The sequence below is a fragment of the Rhinoderma darwinii genome, chromosome 7 (assembly GCF_050947455.1).
Source record: "Rhinoderma darwinii isolate aRhiDar2 chromosome 7, aRhiDar2.hap1, whole genome shotgun sequence".
NCBI classification, from domain to species: domain Eukaryota; kingdom Metazoa; phylum Chordata; class Amphibia; order Anura; family Rhinodermatidae; genus Rhinoderma; species Rhinoderma darwinii.
The window spans coordinates 54528106-54555722 of record NC_134693.1 but is presented as its reverse complement, the minus strand read 5'-3'; the positions used below and the strand labels follow the sequence as shown (position 1 = coordinate 54555722).

The 27617-nt window shown below is 42.4% G+C and overlaps 1 protein-coding gene across 1 annotated transcript; it reads left to right on the top strand.

Moving 5' to 3' along the window:
* Positions 1–229: 229 nt before the first annotated feature.
* Positions 230–25373, top strand: ATP6V1G3 (ATPase H+ transporting V1 subunit G3). The gene is made up of 4 exons (XM_075832236.1): positions 230–298; positions 14972–15163; positions 22937–23037; positions 24993–25373. Exons 2-4 carry the CDS (start codon positions 15082–15084, stop codon positions 25164–25166), a joined length of 357 nt encoding a protein of 118 aa, XP_075688351.1. The 5' UTR covers positions 230–298; positions 14972–15081; the 3' UTR covers positions 25167–25373.
* Positions 25374–27617: the final 2244 nt, after the last annotated feature.

Below are 27617 nucleotides of genomic sequence, written 5' to 3'. Positions count from 1 at the left end.
GCACTAGATACAGGGGTGAGCTATGGCGGGCACTATCTACAGGGGGCACGGTGTGTGTGGGACACAGTGTATGGTGCTATTATAATTAGAGTTGCAGTGTATGGTGCTATTATATTTAGGGGCATAGTGTGAGGTATAATGAGAACTTTATCTTTGTTTATAGGTGTAGAAATGTTTGAAAAGTGAGAAGCTGAAGACATCTGAGCGGCAAACTGCAGAAATGGGCTGTGAGCGGGAGAAGTCATCATAGAGGTCTGGACCGGATGGAGAAAAAGAACTAGAATCTGAGACGTCACCGGTGAGTCACTTAATGTAAATGTTTATTCTACCTTTAATCAGTACAGTAGTCACTGTATAATCTGCAGCGAGATGATGGGAGGTATGATTATGATATGATTTTTTTTTGGTGAAACAGCAACTTCCAGCATATCCTTACCATTGTTCGGGCCATGCTGGGAGCTGTAAACAATTTAGTGCAAACCCATATGGCAGGTGTTGCACTAAATTGAGCTGTATTTGTGCTGGTGTTGTATATATGTAATGAGCTGGGTTCTGGTGCTGTATATATGTACTGAGATTGGTTCTGGTACTATGTATATGTACTTAGTTTGGTTCTGGGGCTGTATTTATGCACTGAGCTTGGTTCTGGGGCTGTATTTATGTACTGAGCTTGGTTCTGGAGCTATATTTATGTACTGAGCTTTGTTCTGGTGCTGTATATCTGTAATGAGCTTCGTTCTTTAGCTGTATATATGTACTGAGCTTGGTTCTTAGGCTGTATATATGTATAGAGCTTGGTTCTGATACTGTATTTATGTTCTGAGCTTTGTTCTGGTGCTGTATATATGTAATGAGCTTTGTTCTAGTGCTGTATATATGTAATGAGCTTTGTTCTGGTGCTGTATATATGTAATGAGCTTGGTTCTAGTGCTGTATTTATGTACTGAGATTTGTTCTGCTTGTAAAAGGACTATATAATAATATATAAATATAATATATATCTAATGAATACTCACTTACTACACACTCACCCACGTGTGTACAAGGGCTGGTATAATATCTGGGTTTCACCTACTTGGTCGCCCACTATTACTACCCCCTTTATAATCAGGGTCACTAGGGTTATGCCTAGTTCCCCTACCTTTTCCTTATACTAACGTCTACTTGCTTTGCTTTGCTTCTACGGAATAGGACCGTACAATAAATACAATTGTATAGTAAATAAAGGGTAATATTTATTACTAACAATAATCACACTTACATATAAAATACACCAAACACAGAACACAGTAACCGATCACCGTATAGTATCAGTATACCCCAATACACATAACACGTTAATATATACTGAGTATACTCACACTATACGTAGTACAGTATAAACACGGTATCCTAATCCTAATTATACCGCCACCCACTTATCTAAACATACATATGAATACAGTTACGTTACAATCCAATACACGCTCACTATTTCTGTATCACTCCCTCCTAATATAAAAGGGTTAAAGTAAGGAGGGGGAGAACATAACGTGTAGCTGCTGCTACACGTGGATACTTAGCAGTCCATGTGGTCTCTCAGGAAGGGCCATGAGCCAAGAGCAGGCCAGGAGGGAAGAGGAGACCCTTAGTGGAGCCAGGTAGCAGGAACAAAAGAGAGTGAGCTTTGGGAACGTTTGTCCTTTTAAACATCCCCGTGCACACCTGTGTGACCTCACAGGCTCATGCACGTGAAAGGGAGGGGCCTGGGCCTCATGGAATACCATTATCTAGTAGGTGAATGGGTATACACCTTTCTGGAGGGACAAATCTATATATATCTACACTCACATGTATATAGATATAAATAAATAAAACACTTCCCTTTACACTGCTGCTGTATATATGTAATGAGCTTTGTTCTGGTGCTGTATATATGTACAGAGATTGGTACTGGAGCTGTATATAAGTACTAAGCTTGGTTCTGGGGATGTATATATGTAATGAGCTTTGTTCTGGTGCTGAATAAATGTAATTAGTGTCACGGACACAGGGTTTGTGGACCCACTAGGCCGCTCTGCCGTAGCGGGGAGGCAGCTGACCAGGTCACAGTCTAAGCGGAAGTAATTGGCAGACAGTAATGCTTGGGTACCTGAAATAGTTCGGGCGGTGGCTGTGGCTTCAGCACGGATGGAGGCAGGTGCGGCAAGTGGCGCCAGACGTGGCGGACAGTATCCGATGAAGCGGTAGACACTTGGCGTGGCAGATGACACTTGGCGTGGCAGAAGACACTTGGCGTGGCAGATGACACTAGACGTGGCAGATGGCACTTGACGTGGCAGATGGCATTTGAAGTGGCAGAAGACACTGGGCGTGGCAGATGACACTAGACGTGGCAGATGGCACTTGACGTGGCAGATGGCACTTGACGTGGCAGATGGCACTTGACGTGGCAGGCACAGGAACAATACGGAATACAGGAACGGTAACAGGGCACGGGTAACAGCTGGAACGGGAGACAATAAGGAACCATTTGCGAGACAGACTGGGAAAGACTAACAACGCTCAGGCATCGAACTAGGGGGCTGGACCCCTCTTATAGCCCCGGGTACTCACGGGTCAAAGGTCGTTCAAAATGTCCGGTGCGGTCTCCGGCGGAGGTGAGTGGATGCAAGCGCTGGCGTCTCCTGAGGAGGAGGCTGGAGCCAGCGCTTGCCGACTCGTGGCTGCGGCTGTCAACGGGAGGCTGGAGCGGACAGTCCGCAGCCACGGACATTACAATTAGCTGGGTTCTGGTGCTGTATACATGTTATGAGCTTGGTTTTGGTACTGTATATATGTAATGAGCTGGGTTCTGGTGCTGTATATATGTACAGAGCTGGGTACTGGAGCTGTATTTATGTACTGAGCTTTGTTCTGGTGCTGTATTTATGTACTGAGCTTGGTTCTGGTGCTGCATTTATGTAATGAGCTTGGTTCTGGTGTTGTGTTTAGAACTATATTGCTTGTAAAATGTACAAATGTATTTATGCTTGAGTTACATGTGGAATGTGGAAAATAAATGACATGTCATTGATTGGTAGGGAAATCAAACATGGCGAGGGGGAAGGAGATGTCGGGAAAGAGGTTGGGGGGGCGTCAAACTGAATCTTTGCCCTGGGTGCTGGAGAACCTAGCTACGTCTCTGCGGACTGGTCCATTCTTGGGCCGGCATGCACCGACCTCACTCAGACCGCTGCCGCCATACATGGCTGCGTCTGCCCTTCTCCTGCTCCTAAATGCAAGTGAGTAGGGCAAACAGAGCAAAATAGCTAATGACGCGGCGACAGCGCTGTCTAAGTGAGGTCGGGCCTGCTATAGAGGGTGCCGAGGTAGCATTCACACCTGTACCCTGGTGCCTAAGTCGGCCCAAGAGCCCTCTACCACATAAGAAGACACCAGTATTTAAAATTGTACATAATAGGTGGGGGTGGGGTTGTTACATATTTTGTATTGGGGCCCATAATCTATAAGTTATGCCTCTGGTGTGAAAGATTCATATTTAGAATCATTAGAGTGAACTTGTTATGTATCTTAAGCTGAAAACCAAGGCCAGAGAACATCCGGCTATGGTCAGCACCGCTACCGTGCTTGGTGGCACCAGCAATGTAGGTTTGATTACATCTCCCAGAGGTTTACTAGTTGCAAGGCTACAAGCACACGTAGCATATTTTGCTGCAGAAAATATGCAGCAAAAACGCAGAAAACTAGAAGAAATTTGCAGAAAAAATATGCACCTTTTTTATGCTGCGGGTTTTGCTACGTATTTCTCAATAACTAGGGAGATTGAATTCGCAAGATAAATTAATATGCTGCGGTTTCGAAAATACGCACCGCGGGTCAATTTACATCCTGAAACATACCCAATACCCAAAACCGCATGTAATACGCATCATATGCATTGACCCTAAATCTGTTTTGAGTGCAGAAGATTGCTTCTTATAGTCAGAAAATATGGTTAGCGCCTCCCTACACGCCCCAATTATTAACCCAGTCGCCAAATCAGGAACAAGTATTTGACCTTCTGTGTGGCCTCCTTCACTGGCCTGTTTACAAGGTTTCTAGATGTAACCATTAAGTTCGTTCACATTTAAGTGGTTGCATACAAACTAGAAGACATATTTAGCACCTGAATTAACTTACTAGACCACACACCATGGCAACGGCAATTACATTTTATCTACACTATGTCTTGTATCATCAGTATTCTCCCATGCAATTGCTATGCATTTAAAATATAAGTGTGGAAATACTTAGTGCTATAATCTTGCTACTTGACCCACCTTCCTTTAAAGGTAATGTGTCGCTAGAAAAACATTATTTTTTTTTTTTTAGTTAAACAGTTAGTGTATAGGTGATTAGACATTGTTCTAATTTTTTTATTTTTTTGACGAGTCAGGAAATATTATAAATTAGATTCTAATTTATAATATTTCCCAGCGCTGGTCACTAGATGGAGCAATTCCCCAAATTGCAGCATTGCATGTGGTAAAGCAACCACATTGCTTTATGCTGCAAAATTTGAGAAAACTCACTCGCTCTAGTGAGCTCTCAGAACCCCCCCTCCTTTATCCTGGCTAGTGCCGGGAGAAACGAGGGGATTGAACGGTCAAACCTCCTGCACTGTGTGTCGCCATTTTTTGAGCTAACACACAGTGTAGTAGGTTAACATACAGTAGTAAACACACACTAAAACACGAACATACATAGAAATAACTTACCTGCTCCTGCCGCCGCCGCTCCCTCCGGTCCGTCCGCTCCGTCTGCTACCGCCGCTCCAAGTGCACAAGTCCGGAAGCCGCGACCGGAAGTAGTAATCTTACTGTCCAGCCGCGACTTCCGGTCCACAGGAAAATGGCGCCGGACGTCGCACAGTTCAACTTGGACTGTGTGGGAGCGGCGCATGCGCCGTTCCCACACAGACGGCGTACAGCATAGTGGATGGAACGGGCACCGTTCGCATTCACTATGGGACTGTAGCTGCCGTATTCCATGTCTGTATGTGTCGTTAATCGACACATACAGAAATGGAAAAAAAAATGGCAGCCCCCATAGGGAAGAAAAAGTGTAAAAATAAAAAAAAGTAAAACACAAACACACAAATAAATAAAAAAAACGTTTAATAACACACTAAAGTCAAATTGATCTAAAAAAAATTTTTTTTTCGTGACACTGGTCCTTTAACACATCTTCTTTAGACTTTAGCAATAGCTTCAGTACGAAGTTACACATAGTTTTTGTGTTCTGTAAAATGTTGCAAGGCTTCCTGTTGATTTGACCTAATGATACACAAAATTTTCAAAGGGTGTAGATATCTGTACACTAAAGCGTACTTCATAAGATCTCTTGCATGATCACAGCTCCCCCTATATTATAGAATGCATACATTTTTCTAGTAATGTTTTCTATACATTCTAATATTCCACGTACAAACAAGAGACAACAATGATCTTTTTTTTTTAATCTTTATTCAATAAAGGGATTAAACAGAACAACAAATACAAAAATAAATTGTAAGGGTTAATAAGCCAAACCAACTACAAGGAGTGCACATATAATGGGAATATATGATCAGAAAATAACATATTGTTTAAATCTGATTTTTATTATAAACTTTTTTTATTATATTGTTGGTGCTTTTTTTCTTTTTTTATGTGACTATTCATATATATTAAAAAAAAAACAAAAAAAAAAAGCATGTCAAAGTACTCCAATTTTCACATTGGCCACTAGAGAAGTTACAATAGGCTGACACTTCCTTCTTTTCTGCAGCTCACTTATCAGCTTTGCTGTTTAGACTGGGACAGGTTGAGCATAGGGCATGGGGATTTCAAGCGGTTGCCTTACCACGACAACCCATGTCCATATGCCCTATTAGGGCATATGGACATCAAAGAGGGGCATCTATAAGAGCAGATCCTGTTCTGTGGACCTGTTACATCCATGTATTACATACTTGAATGGTAGGTGTTTAAGGCTACATTTTCCCTGCAGCTTACAAAGTCCGTGGCTTAAACTGATCACCGTGCCGGCTTTTTTTTTTTTTTTTAAAAAAGGGGTGTCTTCATGAGAAAACTTCTTTGATGACAGTTCTATTGTCATTAAGGTCTAGATAAAGCAAGATAGTAATACTACACACTATTCACACACAGATATAACTCTGTATGCATCTTCCCTGTCACTCCCTGATCTTTGGGGAGAGGGGTTGTACTTTATCACTCTTTGGATACTTTAATAATCTATAACATTTTGCCATCAGCAATCGCATTCATTTTAGCTGTCATAAAACACACACATGCTACTTCGCTGTCTATACAGACAATACAGGAAGGAAGTGTGTGCCTCCGCACCCAAGGAAGTTTTTAAAACTAAGAAATAAATAGCTACTACATTTAAAAAGAAGAACAAACACTATATACTTCTAATGAATAGAACTAAAATTCATTACATGAGACTTTACCTTTAACTTAAGGGTCAGACATTAAGGGTATGTTCACACGCCCTATTTACGGACGTAATTCAGGTATTTTACGCCTCGAATTACGCCCGAAAAAACGGCTCCAAACGCTGTCAAAAACGGCGCGTAAAAAGACGCCCGCCTCAAAGAAGTGCATGTCAATTCTTGGGACGTAATTGGAGCCGTTTTTCATTGACTCCAATGAAAACCAGCTCCAATTACGTCCGTAAAAGACGCCGCGAAAAATGCGTGCACTTGTCAAAGCGTCTGAAATTCAGGAGCTGCTTTCGCCTGAAAACAGCTCTGTAATTTCAGATGTAATTGGCGTTGCCGTGTGAACATACCCTAAATATTCACAAATTTCTTTTCACTCATTTCATTAGTTACCTCTGCATTTCTCAGCAAGTTTTAAAAAAAGAATGGCGCTCAGTCTGAACACTATATTTACTTTGCCACAAACCCTTTTACCAATACTTGCAAAGTGTCAGGAAAAGGGATGTGGCTTAGAAGAAAATACTCAGAAAAGTGGCAGCGAGCTACTGTACAATAGGTAAGACTCTGTTACAGAACAGGGAAACTGGTCCCAGCTCAGTAGCTGCGCCGTATTCAGGGTTTTCCTTTTTTCTGGCAATTTATCCAAAACCAGCCTTTAGGGCTCATTCAGACGAGCGTGTAACTCGTCCGTGTAACAGCCGTTAAAACAACGGCCGTCACACGGATACATGTATTTCAATGGGACTGTTCACACGGCCGTTGTTTCGATGTAAAGGGCCTGTGGAAATTTTTCTTCCGTTTTCACGCATCCCTCCCTAAACTCTAGGGGGATCCGTGATAATGCGTCCTGCACGGGTGCACCTCAGACGTGAATGTAGTCTTAGGCTGTTTCTTTTGTCCATTCTTCCACATTCCCTTCACCAACATTCTAGTTATCCTTCATCACACAAAGCAAATAGGAAACATACAAAGGATGCAGGCAAAGATCGGTAAGTATAATATACTTAGTACATACTTAATAAATTATGAAACAAAGCCAGATTAAAAATAGATTTATTTAATAAAATATATATATCATGCCTAAAATGTGAAAATGTGGCTGAAAAATAGAGACGAGGCAATTTAGGACAAAAATAAGATGACAAATGTCTGATGACTATATATAGTCTCTTTATAGTATGTAAAATAGCATAGCCTTGTATATGCTACAAGCAGCGCCATCTAGAGGCAGTAAGGGTTGTTAATATAATTTTTTATATATATTTCTCATTTTAGAAGCACAATAAATGTGGTCTGCACTGCAGTTGTTTTACTTTTACCTAGCAATATGTTTTGAGTTTTCATTGCACACTGCACAGAAGAGTTAATAGTCTTTGTGAAAAATGCAATGTGAAGAGCTACAGCTCCACTGAATGAAATATTGAGCTACTCCTATGTTTCTTTTCTGGAAAGAACATAGTTTAAAATGTTCCTCTTATTTGTTATCAGTTCATTCCTCAGTTTGTGACCCTATGAAGTATCAGGCTCTTGAATGCCACAGATGTACAATTGTAATGTTAAAGCATCGTACATGGCTTACCTGCTGTGGGCAACTGGGCACAATAAAGGAAACAATCCAATCCTTCGAAGCAAGATAATCACTAATACAAGGAAATTGTGAGGTTACCAGGACTGAGAGAGATTGTAACAATTGGGTAGAGCAACAGCGGGTGAAGTCATATTGTCTGTGCCTGCTCCTAATAGCAGAAAACAGGTACCAACCACTGTATTTATACTTGCCAATGGAGAGTGGAAGGGGCCTGTAATCCTTGCCATCAAGATAAAGCCCTCTGCCCACACAGAATAAGTAGAGCAAATATTCTGCTGACAACACTTGGGGAGTTTGATTTTATAGCAGTTGGTCTTCCCTATTTTCAATTTTGTTCCCTAAACAGAAATATATTATGGAATTTCTGATCATGTGGATTCTTATTACACAAAAGCGAAATGCTACAGCAGTAGTTCAGCCACTGTTTAGTACGTTGCCATTATACACAGTCGAATCACATTATTATGAACACCTACTACTTTAGACGTCAGCAGTGCGTAGCCCATGAAGAAAGTGATGTGTCGTTGACTGGCTTGGTGGGTATATAGGGTGTGTGATAGGCTGTCTGAACACATATCACTTGTTGTTGCTATGGGTAAATTTATCTAAGGGGCGATTTATCGGAGTTGCATAAAGGGATGATTATTGGCTTTCGGGTCAAGGGTGGAGGTATTTTTCAAACAGCGCAGTTTGTGAACTGTTCGCGTGCTGCTGTGGTGACAGGGTATCGTGAGTGGACAAATGGCACCATTAGGAATAATCAACGGGGAAACTGCGGAGCATCACGTGCCATTAATGCGAGAGGTGAACGTTGGCTACAAAAGGTGCGCGAGGGCCGAACGACACCATACAGTGGAGCAGCTCACCGTGAAAATAAACCAGGGGGTTACCAGACATGTCTAAAAACAGTGAACCCTACTGCGTGTGGGGCTCCGAAGCAGACAGATGGTCACTGCTCCTATGCTAACAAAGGGGCATCAGAAAAAAAGGCTTAAATTTGCATGGCAGTATCGGAATTGGACCACCGATGATTGGCAAATGAGTCACGTTTTCTGCTTCATCGAACGGATGGAGGTTGCCGTGTCAGGCGAGAAACATCAGAGAATAAACACCTTGTAAAACAATTGCTGGAAGAACAGCTGGTGGTGGCAGTGTTATGGTCTGGGGAATTTTTTCATGGTATTCTCTGGGCCCACTCATTGCAGATCCTGTCCACCCATACATGCTGTTTGTCTTCTCTGGGGCAGATGGAGTCTTCCAGCAAGACAATGCGACATGTCACATGGCTAGAAATGTACGACAGTGGTTGGAAGAGCCCGACCAAGACTTCCAAGTACTTCCCTGGCCCCCTAACTCGCCAGACTTGAACCCAATTGAGCATTTGTGGGACCACCTCGATCATCTTGATCGCTCTATGGATCCTCCTCTAGCTGCTGTCCGTGCTGCATATGGCGGTTACTCTGGATATTAACTGGTGCTCTTAATAATGGGACTCAACTGTGTATAATGTATATTAGTCACCAAGCAATTTAGTGTTTTAGCTTAGAAATATGAGCAGCCTGGAATTATTTCCTATTACTCGCTATTACATTATTCCAATCAGTGTCTTTATTTATTTGTCGTTTCTGTCCTTTCACTCCCTACAGAATGAACATTTACATTTGTATTTCTCCACTAAGTCTAATCTTTGTGATTGACAAGTAAAATATAATACTAGAGCATTAGAGTCTTTTTTCGGGATTCATGTTAACATCTTATATCTAATGAAACCTTTCCACATTGTCAGTTTTGAATTTTCTTATTGTATTGGTGTCTATTGCATCTCTCCTGCTGGGAAGGTTTTACACAAGTAATATGCCCTGAAGTATAATATACAATAGAACATCTTAGTATTTCCAATTCAGTTAGCGGTGAGAACATTTCAATGAAACTTTACAGGAAAGTCAATCTGTAACAATGATCATAACCCTTTTAACTAAAAACAGGGTAACCATTGCATTGGTATAAGGGTCAAAGTTTTGAAGGCTGGACAACTATTTTAAAACCTCAATCTACACAGCCCAGCCCAGTGTTGCCTTTACGTACATGAGCACTGCTGTCAAGTACCAGAATTTTCAGATAATATTTATTTTTGCCTATAACTAAGATACCTAATAATAATCAAGTTGATGCTTTAACCAAAGACCAGCTTGAAATCGGCATTTGCGCTAATATACTGGCATTGGAGGGCACTATATTCCAACCATTCCAGAAGGGCAGAACTACTATTTCTGTAAAAAAAAAAGTGCCAGCTTTGGACATTTAAGTCCATATTGTTATTGAAAGAGCTGTATAAAGTCAGCAAATATCAATACTATTTGAGGTAGGCAGAGCCAACATAACTGATTCTGGACTCCTCTGGTCAACGATGTGGAGCTTTAGTAGGGATTGAAGTTACTGTAAGATAAGTTGGTCACAATTCTAAATTTGTTCTAATGAATCTGTCCATAAGATGCTTGCCTTTGAAAAGCAAGCATTTTGCTCTAGGTTAGCTGCATTTTATATGGCTGCATAACAATAGCTGTACCTATGTCAACTAGCAGCTTCAAGGTAGGCCCCAGGTAGGCAGCTATATTGAAGCAACAGATAAGTCTTAGGACTCATTCAGACGAGCGTAAAAGTTGTCCGTGTGCTGTGCATGGAAATCAAGCACAGCACACGGACCCATTCATTTTAATGGGGCCGTTCACACGTGCAGGAGTTTTCACGCAGTGACTCCGCTGCGTGAAACTCACTGCATGTCCTATATTGGTGCGTTTTCACGCATCTACATGCCCATTGAAGTCAATAGGTGCGTGAAAACCACGCACAGCACACGGATGCACATCCGTGTGCTGTGCGTGGTTTGCGCATCAATTCCATTAGAAAAAAAATGTTTTGCGAGTGTGTGAAAAAACGCATGCCACTTGCAAAGCACAGATGCAATTACGCAACGCACATGGACCAGATTTACGCAAATTTTTTACGCGCATAAATCTGTCACGCTCGTGTGAATGTAGCATTATTAGTTCTGAACGTGTGAATATTTTTCTTAAGGAAAGTTGTAGAGTATTAGCATAATTTTTAAAGAAATCATTTATTTATGGAATTGTAACACTTGATCAGTACGTAAAGGGGCTGTACAGGATAAGCAAAATATGGCAGCTTTTTTTCCATTAACAGCACCACTCCTGTCCATGGGTTGTGTCTGATATTGCTAGTTCCATTGATATAAATAGGGCTGAGCTTCAATACCACACAAAACCTGTGGACAGGTGTGGCGCTGTTTATGGAAGAAAGCAGCCATATTTTTCTAATCCGAAACAACCCCTTTAATGAGCAAATGTATTACCTTCTATTACCAATTTCTTAGTAGGATTATAGTAATATCTGTCAACATTCCAAATCATTAATTTAGGATTAAAAAAAAGGCCATAACACCTATCCAGACATGCCCCGACCTACCAAACTGGACATCAGTTATTGCTGTTAGCTTACACCCTTCTTTGTTCACCCCAACTCTTCCTCTTTACTTCAGATGCAAAATTACTTATTCTGACACTTCATGATCTCCTACTCAAAACACTAGACAATTTATGTTTTGGATCTTTCTAATGTCAAAAGCAAACACAATTTAGGACCATGATACAAATGGCAAAGTGCTATAAAAATGTAGCCTCAATGAGTTCTTAACCCACTGTGTTCAAGAAAGGAAATGTATATTCAAGGTGGTTGTTACTTTTTAGACCTCATGTTCTGTTCAAATAGGAAGATCACATTATAAACATAACTTTAAATCAGTAAAGATCCTTTTTAACTCTTCCCTGTCACATACCTCCCAACCCTCTTGGATTCAGCAGGACAGTCCCGGATTTTGTGCGGTGTCCCACTGTCCCGAGCGGCCGGTTGCATGTCCCGGTGTCAACTGTATCTGCGTCCTCTGGAGGCAGATACAGTTGAACCCAACGCTGAAGCAGGGAACCGTCAGCTCCCTGCTTCAGCATTAGTACAGAAGACGACTGCGATGCCGACGCTCTTGAACAGGGATTTCGCTTCTAGAGAGAACCTCTGACGTCACTATCCATATATGGACAGTGATGTCAGTGGCTCCTCCTGGAGCGGAAACTCCGGCCAGAGCGTTGCCAACAGCATTGGGACTCCCTCTAGGAGCGGAATCCCCAACAAGCTCGCCGGCCACACTGTGGCCAGGGATTCCGTACCTAGAGGGAACCCCTGACGTCACTGTCCATATATGGACAGGGATGTCAGTGGGTCCCCCTGGAGAGGAACCCCCAGCCAGAGCATTGCCGATGCTCTGGCAGGGGATTCCGCACCTAGAGGGAACACCAGACGTCACTGCCCATACATGGACAGTGACGTGAGGGGTTTCTCCTGGAGCGGAATCCCTGGGAACAGCGTAGCCGACGCTCTGGTTGGGGATTCTGCTCCTATAGGGAGTCCCAATGGCGCTATCTACAGGGGGGTAGCACAATCCTAAAGGGGGTGTGGCATTATCTACATGGGCACTGTGGCACTATCTACAGGGGACACTGGCACTATCTACATGGGCACTGTGGAACTATCTACATGGGCACTGCCACTTTATACGTGGGCACTGGCACTAGGGGCAGCTAAGGGGGCATTATACTGTATGGGGCAGCTAAGGCAGCATTATACTGTATGGGGCAGCTATGGGGCATTATACTGTAAGGGGCAGCTGAGGGGCATTATGCTGTATTTGAGCCACTATGGGGGAATTATACTGTATGGGGCAGCTGTGGGGCATTATACTGTATTGGGACAGCTATGGGGCATTATACTGTCTAAGGGCAGATATGGAGGCATTATACTGTATGGGGCAGCATGCAGTATGGGTCAGCTATGGGGCATTATGCTGTATGGGGCAGCTATGGGACATTATACTGTATGGAGGCAGCCATTAAACTGTATGAGGGCATCTGTGTGGGCATTATGCTAATTAGGGGCATCTGTGTGGGCATTATAATGTATGTGGGCACTGTGTGGGCATTATACTGTCTGGGTCCATCTATGGGGGCACTATACTGTATGGTGGCAGCTATAGGGGCATTATACTGTATGGTGACAGCTAGAAGGCATTATACGGCGTGGGATTCACTATGAGAGCAGGATACTATGTGGGCTGAACCAGATGTGTATGGGCGGGGATTGGGTGTGATTAGAGGCGTGGTTTAAAAGGGAACATCCCTTGTCCCTCTTTGCGATACTTGAAAGATGAGAGGTATGCCGTCATATTAGATGCCAGCAGCACTCACACCAGCAAACCAGTCACAGAAGAAAAGCCTAAGTATGACTGTAACTTGTGCAATTACCAAGTGATGTGGAAGCTGGCATTAGTAAATTACCCCAAATTGATATAAATTCATTGTAAATGTAATACCGTGACCGGGCTCCCAGATCAATAATGGCTGTGCCAATGGTTTACCTAATTCTGTAAACGAAACCGTTTTTTCTGCTACAGCACAGGTTTTTTCCAGAACGGTAGGTGTACTTTACCATTAACATGTTGCATTAGGATGTAAACTTGAACTATTGGGATTGTCTTTATTCAGTTATCTCCAGGTTTAACTTAATTCCCTCATCTGCCACAATGAAGAGGTATATGCTAGCTATAGGGGGTTCAGAGAGGTGTGTGGGGGTATATGAGAGGGACATTGAGGTGTGTGCTGATATAAAGGGGTTAGTGTGGTCTGTGCTGATTTATAAGAGGAGTCAGTGAACAGGATGATTTACGGTAGTGGCAAACTGGGCATTTCCCATGGCCCCCCTTCTCCTAGAGGGTCCCCAAGAACTGGACTGCTTGGAGCAACCGGAGAGTGTAGCATGTAAACCTTCACTGCCTTCGACCTTCAGGGACTTTTGGGCTAGGGCTACACAGCGACCTTGTTGCCCTGCCTGCACCGCTGTTGATGAAGTGAATGTGGCCACGTATTTTCTTTCATTAACTGCGATGCAGACAGGGGGCGACAATGGTATACAATTTTTATTTTCTGTTTTAGCTAATAGGGCAGCATATTTAGGTGGCACATTCAGTTTAACCCCTTTACTGCCATTGTTCACTAATGACTTTTATTCGCTTTAACCCCTTCACTATTTAGGCATTTTATGGTGGTATTAATAGTACACTAAATGGCAGTATTGTGTGGGAAATATATAGCAGTGTTGTGTGAGCGCTATACGGTAGTAGTTTTTGGACACTGTACAGCAGTATTGTGAGGTAATTGTATGGAAGTATTATTCAGCTTTATATGGCAGTACTCGGGTATAAACCTTTGGGTTAATAGTGCATATGTATCTGTGTTTAAGATGTATATATTGAAATCTCACGACCTGTGGCAATACTTTACTTGCTGCCCAGTGCCTCATATACCGTAAAACCAGTCCTGTAAATAAGGTGTGTGCTGGTGTGTAGGAGAGGTCAGTAAAGTGTGTGCTGGATATAGGGGGGTTGTGAGATGTGTGTTCAGGTATATATGTGGCGGGCCGTGAGGCTTCTGCTGATACGGATATATGGGTGGAGTGTATACAATTTACACATACTGCATCAAGCCTGCCAGATTTTTTGAATTATTTTGTTTCATTGTGTAGATATAAAACCTTCTGCTTCTAAACTCAGATAAAACATTCAGTTACCTAAATTTACAATTAACCAAATTAAATCTATTGAGTTCAAATTATGGTCATACTCATCCTTCTAATCTTTCTCTTTTTTAGTTTCTCTTTGCTTTTTGTGTCGTTGTTCATCTAGTCCATAATGTGATGTGTGTATATATATATATATATATATATATATATATATATATATACTGTCTACAAACAGTTCTCAAATATAACCAGACTTCTGCTGCGCCATCCAGTTCTACAGGCAGCTACTCAGTGTTATGACAGCAAACAGCAGAGGTATAAAAGACTGGCATATTTCCGGCAGTGCAGGTTTATTGGCTGTACGAGTTATCAACAGAACAGGATGGCTAGCCAGTCCCAGGGAATCCAGCAACTCCTTCAGGCCGAGAAAAGAGCAAAGGACAAACTTGAAGAGGCCAAAAAAAGTAAGTTACTTAACGTTCTTGCTACTTGCATTATTATTATAAGTGTGTTTGCTGATAGTATTTTAATGTTTGCTATATATAAGTGATTGTTTTTGTACTTTTTAATTTTTTGACATTATTTTTATCCTTTTTTTGCGTGCGGGAGGGGGGGCAGGGTCTAGTCTAGAAGTAAAGGACTGCTGTATTGCTGTATTCAGCCATTCTGAGCATCATTACTCCACATTATGAATTATGAGCAGGAGTCATTCAGGTAATAGAATATCAGTGGGAAGTATCAATATACTCATGGGTATTATAAGAACCCCTCTGATTGTTCCATTCATGGAATACATGCTGCTGTTAATGGTGCCTCTATTCTCACATGGGGTGCAGCATTTCCTTTTATAAGGCGCATTTTAGATTCCGCATTACGGCTGCAACACCTGGACCTAGAATTATATGGTGACCTAAATTTGGTTCTGTAGAACCATGTGGGGTCCGGATGTTACAGCCATATTACGGACCTTAAAATTCAGCATTTAAGGCCATCTCAAATGGGTCTTAAGTTGGTAATGCAATTTTCTAACATGTTAGTTGACATGGCTTCAAAGGTGGAGTTCAATACACTATATACGGCAGATATCAGCAATTACAGCTCCATCTCCCTGGAGATATTTAAGCCTACACATGTGTTTTTACATTAGTCCATTTTTAGTTCAGAAATACCTTGATGGCTGCATCGCAGACTCCTTTGTATTAACTGTCCCATGGTCCGAAATGTGTTAAGATGAATGCATCTGGAAATGATACACACAAACAAAGAGAGGTAAAATCAAAGAAACCCGACTATGATCAAGGGCTTTGATCAGAAACTCACTTAAAGTTTATAGGGTTTTCTGTAAGATCATAAACTTACTATAGCAAGCAATATGTCCACCACCTAACCTAGAGGCAGATTTATTTCTGAGTCTATTGCATGGACATACAATGTGTGTCTAATCATAACATAGATCTGACTTTTCTCCACTATGTCAGCACACATCCAATACTGCACACCTAGCCGTCTTTGTCATTTCAATGTCAAGTGACAGTCACACTTTATAGGGGTCAATGTAGTTTAACCATGTTGTGACTATTATAACCTTCCCCCTTTCCCAGACTCCTGAAGGGTAAGTCTACTTATTCAGTCATACACCCTTGTCTCCATTCTACTGCATGACGGATCCATTTTTCTATTCAGCGGTGTGGGAAAGCTGGGTAATAACCTCTGTGGGAGTTTTAATGATCGCCAAACTGAGTGACACTCAGGAAACAAATATAAATAATACTATATGGAAGTTTTAAATAACTGAACAGAAAATAATATTTGGATTTTTTTATATTTAGGGGAAACTGGATTTAATTGTGATTGAGAGGACAAATGTAGAGGTCTTGGCAATGTCAAGTGACATGTTTGCAGCAGTCACTCTATATAAAGATCTATGATGTACTCATATAATGTGACAAACAATATGGCTGCCTTCATATTTCCAAAGGAGATTGCAAGACAGCTTTTTCTTGACTTCTTAATAGACAATCTCCCTTCGTATCTAGTGCTACTTTCTCCACATTCATATTGCTAAATAGCTAGGCTTATATATAAGGACTCTAGGAAAGTTGGGTTACAGGCCTATATGCGTTGCAAATTGTCTACATTCCAGAAACAGGTATAATGAAGACATGAATGAATGGAATTTAGAACAATGACAGAAGAAGAATTAAAACACCTATGTTTACTAGACTTTTTGCATTTCAGGATCTTTAAAGTGTACCTCCTGTTATAATAGTCTGGGAAGGAAGCAGCAGTATTCTGTTCCTTTCGTATGTGCCACTGGTCATCCCGAGCCCCCCTCACTTATCAAAATCTCCGTAGCCCACATCCACCAGTAAATGGTCTGATCTATATTTTCCTATCCAGTTCAGTAGCAGCTACATATATAAAAGAACATACATCTTTTACCTCTAATGATGAAAGAAGCCCACTTACTTATGAATCATATTAAGAAAAGTATTCTCACATCTTCAGCTGCTTTCTCAACAGATCATTGCTATAATTGGAGATACACTTTAAGACCATGTTCAGACGTGGCAGAATTTGTCCGCTGGAAATGTTGCTGCAGATTCTTTGCGAATTTGCAGCAACATTTTCATATTTGACAGGTAATTCAGACGTTGTGGATATCACAGCAGATTTGCTGCAGATTTCAGCCTTTGCAATGCAAAGGCTGAAATCCGCAGTGAAATTCCGCTGCTTCTCCGCAACATAATGAGCATGCTGCGGAGGGAAAATTCCGCACAGTTATTTTCCGCAACGTCTGAACTAAGTTTCCTAAAAATGTATAGAAACAATTCAACAGCAATTCCGCCACGTCTGAAACTTATTTGTGGGGATGCAATCCCTGAGACTAAGACCACTGCGTAATAACTCTAGGGAGCGGACTCACTTGGTTGTTTCCATATATATCTTCCATTAGTTTCCATAATGAGTGGCCGTATATGTGTAGCCAGTACTCTGTTAAAGATGCTGACCTGGAATCCATCAATTTTGGGAAGAGTGTGTTAAGGGGGTTGACCGCTGGGAACCCAATATCACAATTTTTATAGTATACCTACTTATGTGGTATAAAACGTAATAATTTTATGACAATGCAGAGGACAAGTCACTGAAACACTGTGTGATCTCTTTACCAGGAAACTGTCCTTGTAGCACCTGACTGTGGCACATACCTAGGACCGGCTCTGTTATTACCACAAACACACATAGCTCCGATTGCACATTATACAGGAGCAGGCTGGTACTGGCTACCTCCGCTGTTTACACCATACAACCTATGCAAACTCAGGCCATTAACCCTTTGTATGTTTTGTGTCTAACTTACAAGAGTGGTTTTGTAAATTTGATTTCTTTCTTTAGATATTACTATAAAGAACCAAAACCGTGCAATATATTATGTTTTAAAATAAACAAAAAAATTTGTCCTTTACTGGGATACACTTGTTTTGCATACACAGCTCCAAGATTTGAGAGATAACTTTACTTCCTGCTTGAGGTTCCTCATACATTATAGTTACAGTAAATGTGGGTAATGCGATGCAGAGGCCCATGTTATTTAAAGGGGAAGTGTGAACATATAGATATTATTTGACGTTTATTTATTTATTTTTATTTGCATAACGGAACGTGAGTTTTCATAGTTGTACAGTTGCTGTAATTCTGTACACATTCTGAAATGGAGTGCCGAAAAATATTGGAAAGCTTGCAACAGTTAATAAGATTTTGTTTTAAATGGGAAGCAATAAAAATGCAAGCAATAAAAATAGAGTAGAGTAGAGGCTTTGATAAAACATTTATTGGTTTTAAATACACGATTTCATTCCCACTGTGTACTTTAAGACTGGGCCCTGTCCCTGTATAGACTGGTATTTGGGCTCCTTCACACTAGTACGGAGCCGCTATGGCAGTGCAGAGCCATACAGCCTCTTTGTGCACTGCGATACAGGCTCAGTAGGACTCTGTGTGTATGGAGATATTCTCCCCTAGAAACAATGCTTCTAGGAAAGAATAACTCTGTACATATGTAGTCCGATGGAGAATGCCAGATTTTTTTGTTGGATTTTGTATGAAACCTGCTTAAAAACCTCTATGGTAGCCATATTACAGCTCTATATAAAATGGAGCGGTGCATGAGCCCTTTTGTTGCAAGACGACAATCACTCTCATTGGACTTGCAGGCAGCGTTAGAATGGTGTACCTTGGGCCCACGAGAGGAAATAATTCTTGGGACCCACCATTCAGCTGTATAGAAATATTGCCATCACTCTTGATTGTGTAGTAAAACGTGTGTAGTAAACCAAAGACCAATGTTACCACCATACAGTGACCATGTAGGGTAGATACCAGTACTACACATGCTTTCTGCAGACCATATAAGTTAAAGGGGTTTTCCCTTCTTAGTTATTTATGGGATATCGACAGGAAATGTCAAAAATGTCTGATAGATGTGGGTCCCAATTCTCACCTACTGTATATCTAGAACTGGCCATAGAATCCAGACGGAGACTAGTTGAGAGAAGGTCGTGCATCTGTGCAGCTCTCTTTATTCTCTTCAATGGGAGTTATGGAAACGGCCAAGCAAACGCCGCTGGGCTGTTACCGTAACAACCATACAACAGAAGGGAGAGAGACGGGCACACACGCGACCCTCTCTCACTAATCTCCGTTTGGATTTTGAGGCCAGTTCTTAATATAGGTGCAGGTCCCAGACAGGGGCGTAACTAGGAAAGACTTGGCCCCATAGCAAACTTTTGACTGGGCCCTCCCCCCCCTAGGTGCCACACACAGCCCCCTTGTAGATAGTGCCACTCTAGATAGTGCCCCCTGTAGATTGTGCCCTGTAGATTGTGCCACACAGCCCCCTGTAGACAGTGGCATACAGCCCCCCTGTAGACAGTGCTATACAGCCTCCCTGTAGACAGTGTCACACCCCACTTGTAGATAGCACCACCCACCTCTCCCTTGTAGATAGTGCCATACAGCCCCCCTGCAGATATCGCCATACAGCCCCCCTGTAGTTATCGCCATAAAGCCCCCTGTAGATAGTGCCATACAGCCCTCCCTGTAGATATTGCCATACAGCCCCCTGCAGATATTGCCATACAGCCCCCCTGTAGTTATCGTCATAAAGCCTCCGGTAGATAGTGCCATACAGCCCTCCCTTTTGATATTGCCATACAGCCCCCCTATAGATAGTGCCATATAGCCTACCCTGTAGATAGTGACATACAGCCCCCTGTAGACAACACCATTCAGCTCACCCTGTAGATAGCGCCATACAGCTCCCCCGTAGATAGCACCATACAGCCACCTGTAGATAGTGCCATAAAGCCCCCTATAGATATTGCCATACAGCCACCGTATAGATAGTGCCATACAGCACCCCTGTAGATAGCGCCATACACACACCCCCTGTAGAAAGTGCCATACAGCCCCTCCCTGTAGATATCGGCATACAGCCCCCCTGGTGATAGCGCCATACAGCTCCCCTTTAGATAGCACCATACAGCCCCCTCCTGTAGATAGCGTCATATAGTGACCCCCCTCCTGTAGATCGTGCCATATAGCGACCCCCCTTCCTGTAGATAGCACTATATAGCGACCCAAAAAAAATAAAACAAAAAAAGTCATACTCAACCCATCCCTGTTCTTCCGTCGAACGGAGGGAATCATCACCAATGGGATCCTTGCGTAGGACGGCGTGACCCAGTGACGTCATCATGCCAGCCAGCGCAGAGATCCCGTCCCTGTGCCTGAAAGACTTCAGGCCGAACATGGCCTGTAGCCTAGTAAATGACAGAGTAGGGAGATAACTACCTGCTCTGCCATAGTGTTCAATAGTATCTGCGTCCTAAGGACGCAAATACTATTGATTTGGCATCGCTACTGCTGGGGGGCCTGTGATGGTGGGCGGCACGAGCCCCCTCCTGCCGTGGGCCCCGTAGCAGCTGCTATGGCTGCTACAGCAGTAGTTATGCCACTGGTCCCAGAGCTGGGACCCATATCTATCACACATTTTTTTCTTCTCAGATTGGAATTATTCACTTTCCCTTTTTTTATTCATCCGGCCCAGAACACCATGATGACTTTTTCCAGCCAGGACTCGCCTCTGCAGAAATTGCAACACAAACATCTTTGGCTCCTCGCTTTTCTAGCACACTCCCCACCTATTTCTCATCCTCTATAAAAACTCACCATTTATAGTGCCCCAGATGGAAATAATGCAGCACCTCTTGGTATCATACAATATAATAGTACCCCCCTTTGGGTCCTACACAGTGATAGTGCTCCTCTTAGTGCCCCATACAGTAATAGTGCCCCAAAACAGTAATAGTGCCCCCTTTAGGCCCCACACAGTAATAGTGCTCCCCAAACAGTGATAGTGCCCCTTTAGGCTACACAGAGTAATATTGCCCTTTTGTACTCCCTACAAAGGAATGCCTCCATATGTGCTCCCACACATTAGCAATGTCCTGCTTTGTGCCCCTATATAGTAGTTAGGTCCCTTTTGTGCCCCTATAAAGTAGATAGGTCTCCATTTGTGCCTCCTTACAGTAGTTAGGTCCTCCTTTTTTCCCCCCGTATAGTAGTTAGGTCCTACTTTGTACCTCTGTAAAGTAGTTAGGCCCCCCTTTGATCCTTCATATAATAGTTAAGTCCAGTTTGTGCCCCTATATAGTAGTTAGGACCCCTTTATGCCCCTATATAGTAATTAGGTCCCCCTTTGTGCCTCCATATAGTAGGTAGGTCCTCTTTGTGCCCCGATATAGTAGTTATTACCTTTTTGTGCCCCTATATAATAGTTAGGTCCCCCTTTGTGCCTCCATATAATAGTTAGGATCCCTTTGTGCCCCCATGTAGTAGTTAGGCCCCCTTTGTGCCCTCCTATGGTAGTTAGGCCCCCTATGTGCCCCCATGTAAGCCCTCTTTGTGCCTCCTATAGTAGTTAGCCCCCTTACATGCCCCCATAAAGCATTTAGGCCCCCTTTGCCGATATAGTAGTTACGACCCCTTTGCTCCCCAGAAAGTCTGGTTCCTTATTGCGCCAATTAAAAAGAAAAAAAAACCTCACCTGACTCCGTTCCCACGATGAGTGGATCGATCCTCTGCCTGCTGTTCGTGGCCTGGCGCAGTGATGTCTTCACGTCACCTGCGCCGGGACACCAACATCCTCTGCGTCCTCTACATCTTCTAGGAGGCCACAGGCCTTAAACAACATGTGGACTGCAAGATAAAGCAGCGGGGCAGGGAGCCTCTGGTCTTCCGGTGGGCCAGTCTGACACTGCTTGCAGGTGAGACTACCCCCCTCCATGTATTTATTTTTGCCCCTTTTGTGGTCAGTTGAATACAATTTTCAGGCATATGCAAGTCAATGTATTCATATGGACAGACTGTTAGGCAACATTTGCTATCACAGCTGTCAGATAACAAAATGTCTGTATAACGTCAGCCTAAATAACCATTAACGTTTACTGATAAAGCAAAAGGTACAGCAATTTAATATAGTCACTAAAACGGTCACCCACATCTCTGTCTGTGACAATCACACAGAACTACATTCCTCATGAAGGATGATTTCTGAAATGTATTACATGCCGATAAAGAAGACTAAAAGGAATCTAATTATTTGCCTGGAGCCATCAATGCAATATAAGTGCCATTTATGGAGCCTACATTCTGTCAATGGAGCGGGGCTGGCATAAAAGGCAGATTTCCACCTCAGAAGCATGAAGCCACAAAATGTCCTAACAGCATAGAATTATATCACATGTATACAAATATTGAATGGAAATAACTGCACCAGCATCCGCTCTATGAGCTATGGCACTGACCCTGATAAGCAGGCTAATTTTCCTGCAGGACCTCTTGTGTTTTATGAAAAATCCAGCCCTGCCATCATCAGCACAACATGATAGTCTTCTGTTCTCTCCAGTGACAGTATATAGGGGCCGTTCACATATTTATACATATTTAGATAATTTGTTGATAACACATAGAAGAGCAGCGGCAGAGAATTTGATTTCCCTGCAGCTGTTTTCCCCCTATTATACAAATCACATTTGGGTAGCAGAGATTTTCTTGTGCAATTCCCTAATATAGAGGCAAACGTTTACCAAAAGAGATCCAACCATCACTTAAATTAGTGTAATAAAAAACAAATTTTCATGAAATAGCAATTTACTTTTTTTCTCTTAATCCAGGAAAAAATAAGCGATTAAGGCAAGCAAAAGAAGAAGCCACAGCAGAAATTGATCAGTACAAGCTTAAAAGAGAGAGTGATTTTCGACGTATCCAGACCACTGTAAGTAAAAACAACAAGACAGTCCACTAGCTTAATGCATAACCGTGGTGAGCAGGCGGGTGGGATGCCCAATGTATAGGCATATTGAGAGGGTATATTTTCATAGATTGTACAATACTAAGTACCTGGATTTCTATAAACATTTGGACAAGTGCGTAGGCCGGTTTTAATTTAGATTTAGAAATTTGTTATTGTATTATAGCTATTATAATCTTATGGTGATAGACAGCCATGAGTACCTAAAAGGGAATTTACAAGGTGAAAAATGATAATAATTACATATTTCTGTACCCAATGGGCTGACATTCCTTAAGTGTTATCAATTAGATTTGTCTTAAAGGGATCACACACATGTATACACACCAATACGTAGACTGAAGAGCCAGTCGCTTTTGCTTAAATGGACACTAACTTTTCAAACAACTTATGCTAATCTAATAGTATACCCAATATATATCAACTTTGTAATTCACTTACTGTTAAAATTTAGTTGTTTCATCCATTCAAATTCTCTGTGGTGGTAGTGCCACTAGGTGTCTCCCTTCCTGTAATCTGTCCACCCCCTCTTGTCAAGCAAAATCCTTCCCTAGTTACAGATGGACTTCAGAAAGTGGGGGTGTGTCTCTTCACTGTCTGCCTATACAAGTCTATGGCGAGGGGGAGCAGGTGGAGGGAGCAGAGAGAGACATAGATACACTGCCCATAGAAGTCTATGGAGAGGGGAGCAGAGAGAGAGACACAGACAGGCATGCTGCAGCTGCCTGGTGAGATTTCTATGTCATCCCTGTGCTGGATTTTCACCTACACTAGTCTGTACTGCTGTATAATCTCCTCCATGCTGCAGCTACATGTACATATCATATATATATATATATATATATATATATATATATATATATATATATATATATATATACACATATATATATATACATATTTATCTATATATATATATATACATATATATATACATATATATCTATATATATATATACACGTGTGTGTGTGTGTGTGTTTGTGCGTGTGTGTGTGTGTGTGTGTGTTTGTGCGTGTGTATATAGGAGAGCAGGATTCTCCTCTTCACTGTGTGCTGTTTATAGAAAGACACTCCACCCACTAGCTCAGAGGAAATTAAGAATTAGAGATAGAGCATGCAGTGGGAAAAACTGCTAAAAATGCAGAATACAAATCATACAATGGCCAGAAATATTGTTATTCCTCATGTACACACGTATGAAAGTTCACTTTAAATATAATTTGTATGGTAGATTTCTGTAAATCCAAGTGGACACACAGGAAATGTTGTTGAGATGGTCGATCATGAGTGGCCATGGTGCCCTTTAATTTGACTATTCTATATGGCCATTCACAATTACAGAAATCTAGAAGTTTACATTTTTTTTCTGTACAACTATTCACTTTTAGGCCTTATTCACACAAACGTGTCAGTTTTGAGCGTGCAAAAAATGCTGTGTTTTGCGAGCGCAAAATCTCTGTGTGGCATCTGTATATGGTGCGTGGCTGCGTGATTTTCGCGCAGCCAGCATCATTATGACACTCTGTTTTTATGTTTACAAACATAAAAGCAGAAGGTGCTTTTCTGTTTTCATTCATTCATTCTTTTTACTACTGTTGTGCGAATCACGCGCGGCACCCGGAAGTGCTTCCGTGTGCCGAGCGCGATTTGCACGCACCCATTGACTTCAATGGGTGCATGTGTTGCGTGAAAAACACGGGCAAGTATAGGACGTCCGGAGTTTTACGAAGCGCACATACGCTGTGTGAAAATCACTGACAGTCTGAACGACCCCATTCACTAACATAGGTCCGTGCGACGCGCGTGATTATCACGGACGTATAACACGTTCGTGTGAATGAGGCCTTACTTTATTTTCTTTGTTGCTTCTTACTACACATGTGCATATAATTGTACCCCTATTGTATTCTTTCCTCAGATAATGGGATCCCAAGGAAACCTGGCATCAAAGATTGATGAACAGACTGGTCAGAAGATGCAATCATATAATTCCAACTTTCACAACTACAAGGAGAAGGTGTTACAGGAACTCTTAAACCTGATATATGATGTTAATCCAGAGCTTCATGTCAATTATAAGTACCAGATATAAATACAATCTGCTCATTAGGAATCCATCTACCCCTAGGTTACTGGAGAGAATGTAGTGTTATTCCAGCCGATGAAATAATGGTACATGAATTGTTGGACTGAAACAATGTTTTAAACATTTGGTGGAATATTAAAATTGACAACAAGCAAAGACATTTTCCAAATAAATATGTTTTAATAAATAAGACTCACAATTCCTGTGTAAATGTTAGCTATGTGTACCTCCATGCTTACAAGAAAACATCTTCAAATGGTTCTTCTGATCAACATCATGATTGTATTTGTATCTGTCCCCACACAATGTGGTTAATTATAATTAGAAATTTTTATTAGCACGTAAAAAAGTAAAACTAATGAAAAATATGGTGAAAATTTGTCCTTGGACGAAAAAGTGAACAATAAATTACAACAGGTCGAGTATGACTGCATTGGAACTTCTATCGCAGATTCAGTTATATTTGCTGTAAAAAATAGCGCAGATTGCAATTATATTTTTTTCCCCAATACGACAGGCGCCATTGTGGAACCCGACAGAAGCTATTGTAAGTCAATAGGGTCCGTCGTGCTCTATTGGTGTCCGTTGTGCGATGGTTCTGGCGCAACGTCAATTTGGTTGTTTTGCTCCTATGACGGAAATGAGCAACACAGATTGGATCAGAGCCTAAGCCCATCAAGTTCAACTTATTATTTTCAAGCTGTGTTGATCCAAAAAGAAGCAATCTATTATGCAATTTATATAATAAATTAACCATTGACTTCCAATCGAAGATAGTTCTATAATTCAGTTCTCTTCCAAAGGTATATCAAGTTATATGCTGATGCCAAAACCTTCTTATCTCCAGACAGGGGCGTAACTAGGAAAGACTGGGCCCCATAGCAAACTTTTGACTGGGGCCCCCCCCCCTCTGCTGGGTATTACACAACCCCCCCCCTTGTAGATAGTGCCTCCCTATAGATTCCACCACACAGCGCCCCCCTATAGATAGCACCATACACAGCCCCCTGTAGATAACGCCATACAGCCCCCTCTGTAGATAACGCCATACAGCCCCCTCTGTAGATTACGCCATACAGACCCCCCCCCCCAAAAAAAAAAACGGCCTATAGTTTGTCCTACAAAAGACATGCATCCCCTATCCACAGGATAGGGGATACATGTGTGATCGCTGGCAGCGATAAGGAGAACGGGGGACCGAAAGTCCCCCGAAGTTCTCCATGACTAACATCGGACTTCCGGCGTCTGCGCAGTTCAATAAAAATGAAAGGAGCGCTGGTCACGCATGCGCACAAGCACGACCGGTGCGCAAGTCATTTCCATGGAGCTGCAGACAGACTACGGAAGTCCGAGGTTTGTCATGGAGAACTTAAGGGGGACTTTCGGTCCCCCGTTCTCCTCATCGCTGGGCGTCCCAGAGATCCCACATGTATCCCCTATCCTGTGGTTAGGGGATGCATGTCTTTTGTAGGAACAACCCCTTCAGTGGCGTCGCGCTGTAGCAGCCATAGCGGCTGCTAGCGGAGCCTGCGGCCATGGGAGGGGCCGTGCGGCGGGTGGCACGGGCCCCCTCATGCTGCAGGCCCCGTAGAAGTCGCTACGGCTGCTATAGCGGTAGTTACGCAACTGTGCATAGGTTTGTACCGCGTAAAACTACAGCTCCCAGCATGGCCGAAACAATGATAAGGATATGCTGGGAGATGCGGTTTCACAAAAAAAAATCATACCACCCATCATCTCGCTGCAGATCATACAGTGACTACAATACTGATTAGAGGCAGAATAAACATTTACATTAAGTGACTCACCGGTGACGTATCAGATTCTAGTTCTTTTCTTCTCCCTCCGGTTCAGACATCTATGATGGATTTCTCCCGGCCATGACCCATTTCTGCAGTTTTCTGTTTAGATGTCTTCAGCTTCTCACTTTTAAAACATTTCTGCACCTATAAACAAAGTTAAAATTCTCAACACCTCTAAATATAACTGTCACACACACACACACACACACACACACACACACACACACACACACACACACACAGTGCCCCCTGTAGATAGTGCCCCCTATAGATTGTGACCTACATAGAAGCCCCTGTAGATAGTGCCCACATATGGACTCCAGAGCTGCAAGGCAATAGTACTAACCACTGAGCCACCGTGCTGCCCTACATATAGCTTCCCTTATAGTTAGTGCTCCACGTATAGCCCACCTCTGTAGATATTGTCCCACATATAGCCCACCCCTGTAGACTGTGCACTACATATAGCCACCCTGTTGCTAGTGCCCCACAGGTAACCCACCCCTGTATATAGTGTCCCACACATAGCCCACCCCTATAGAAAGTACCCTAAAAATAGCTCCCGTATAGATAGTGCTCTACATATAGCCCACCCCTGTATAGTGTCTCACATATACTGCCCCACATATAGACCCCCCTGTAGATAGTGGCCCAC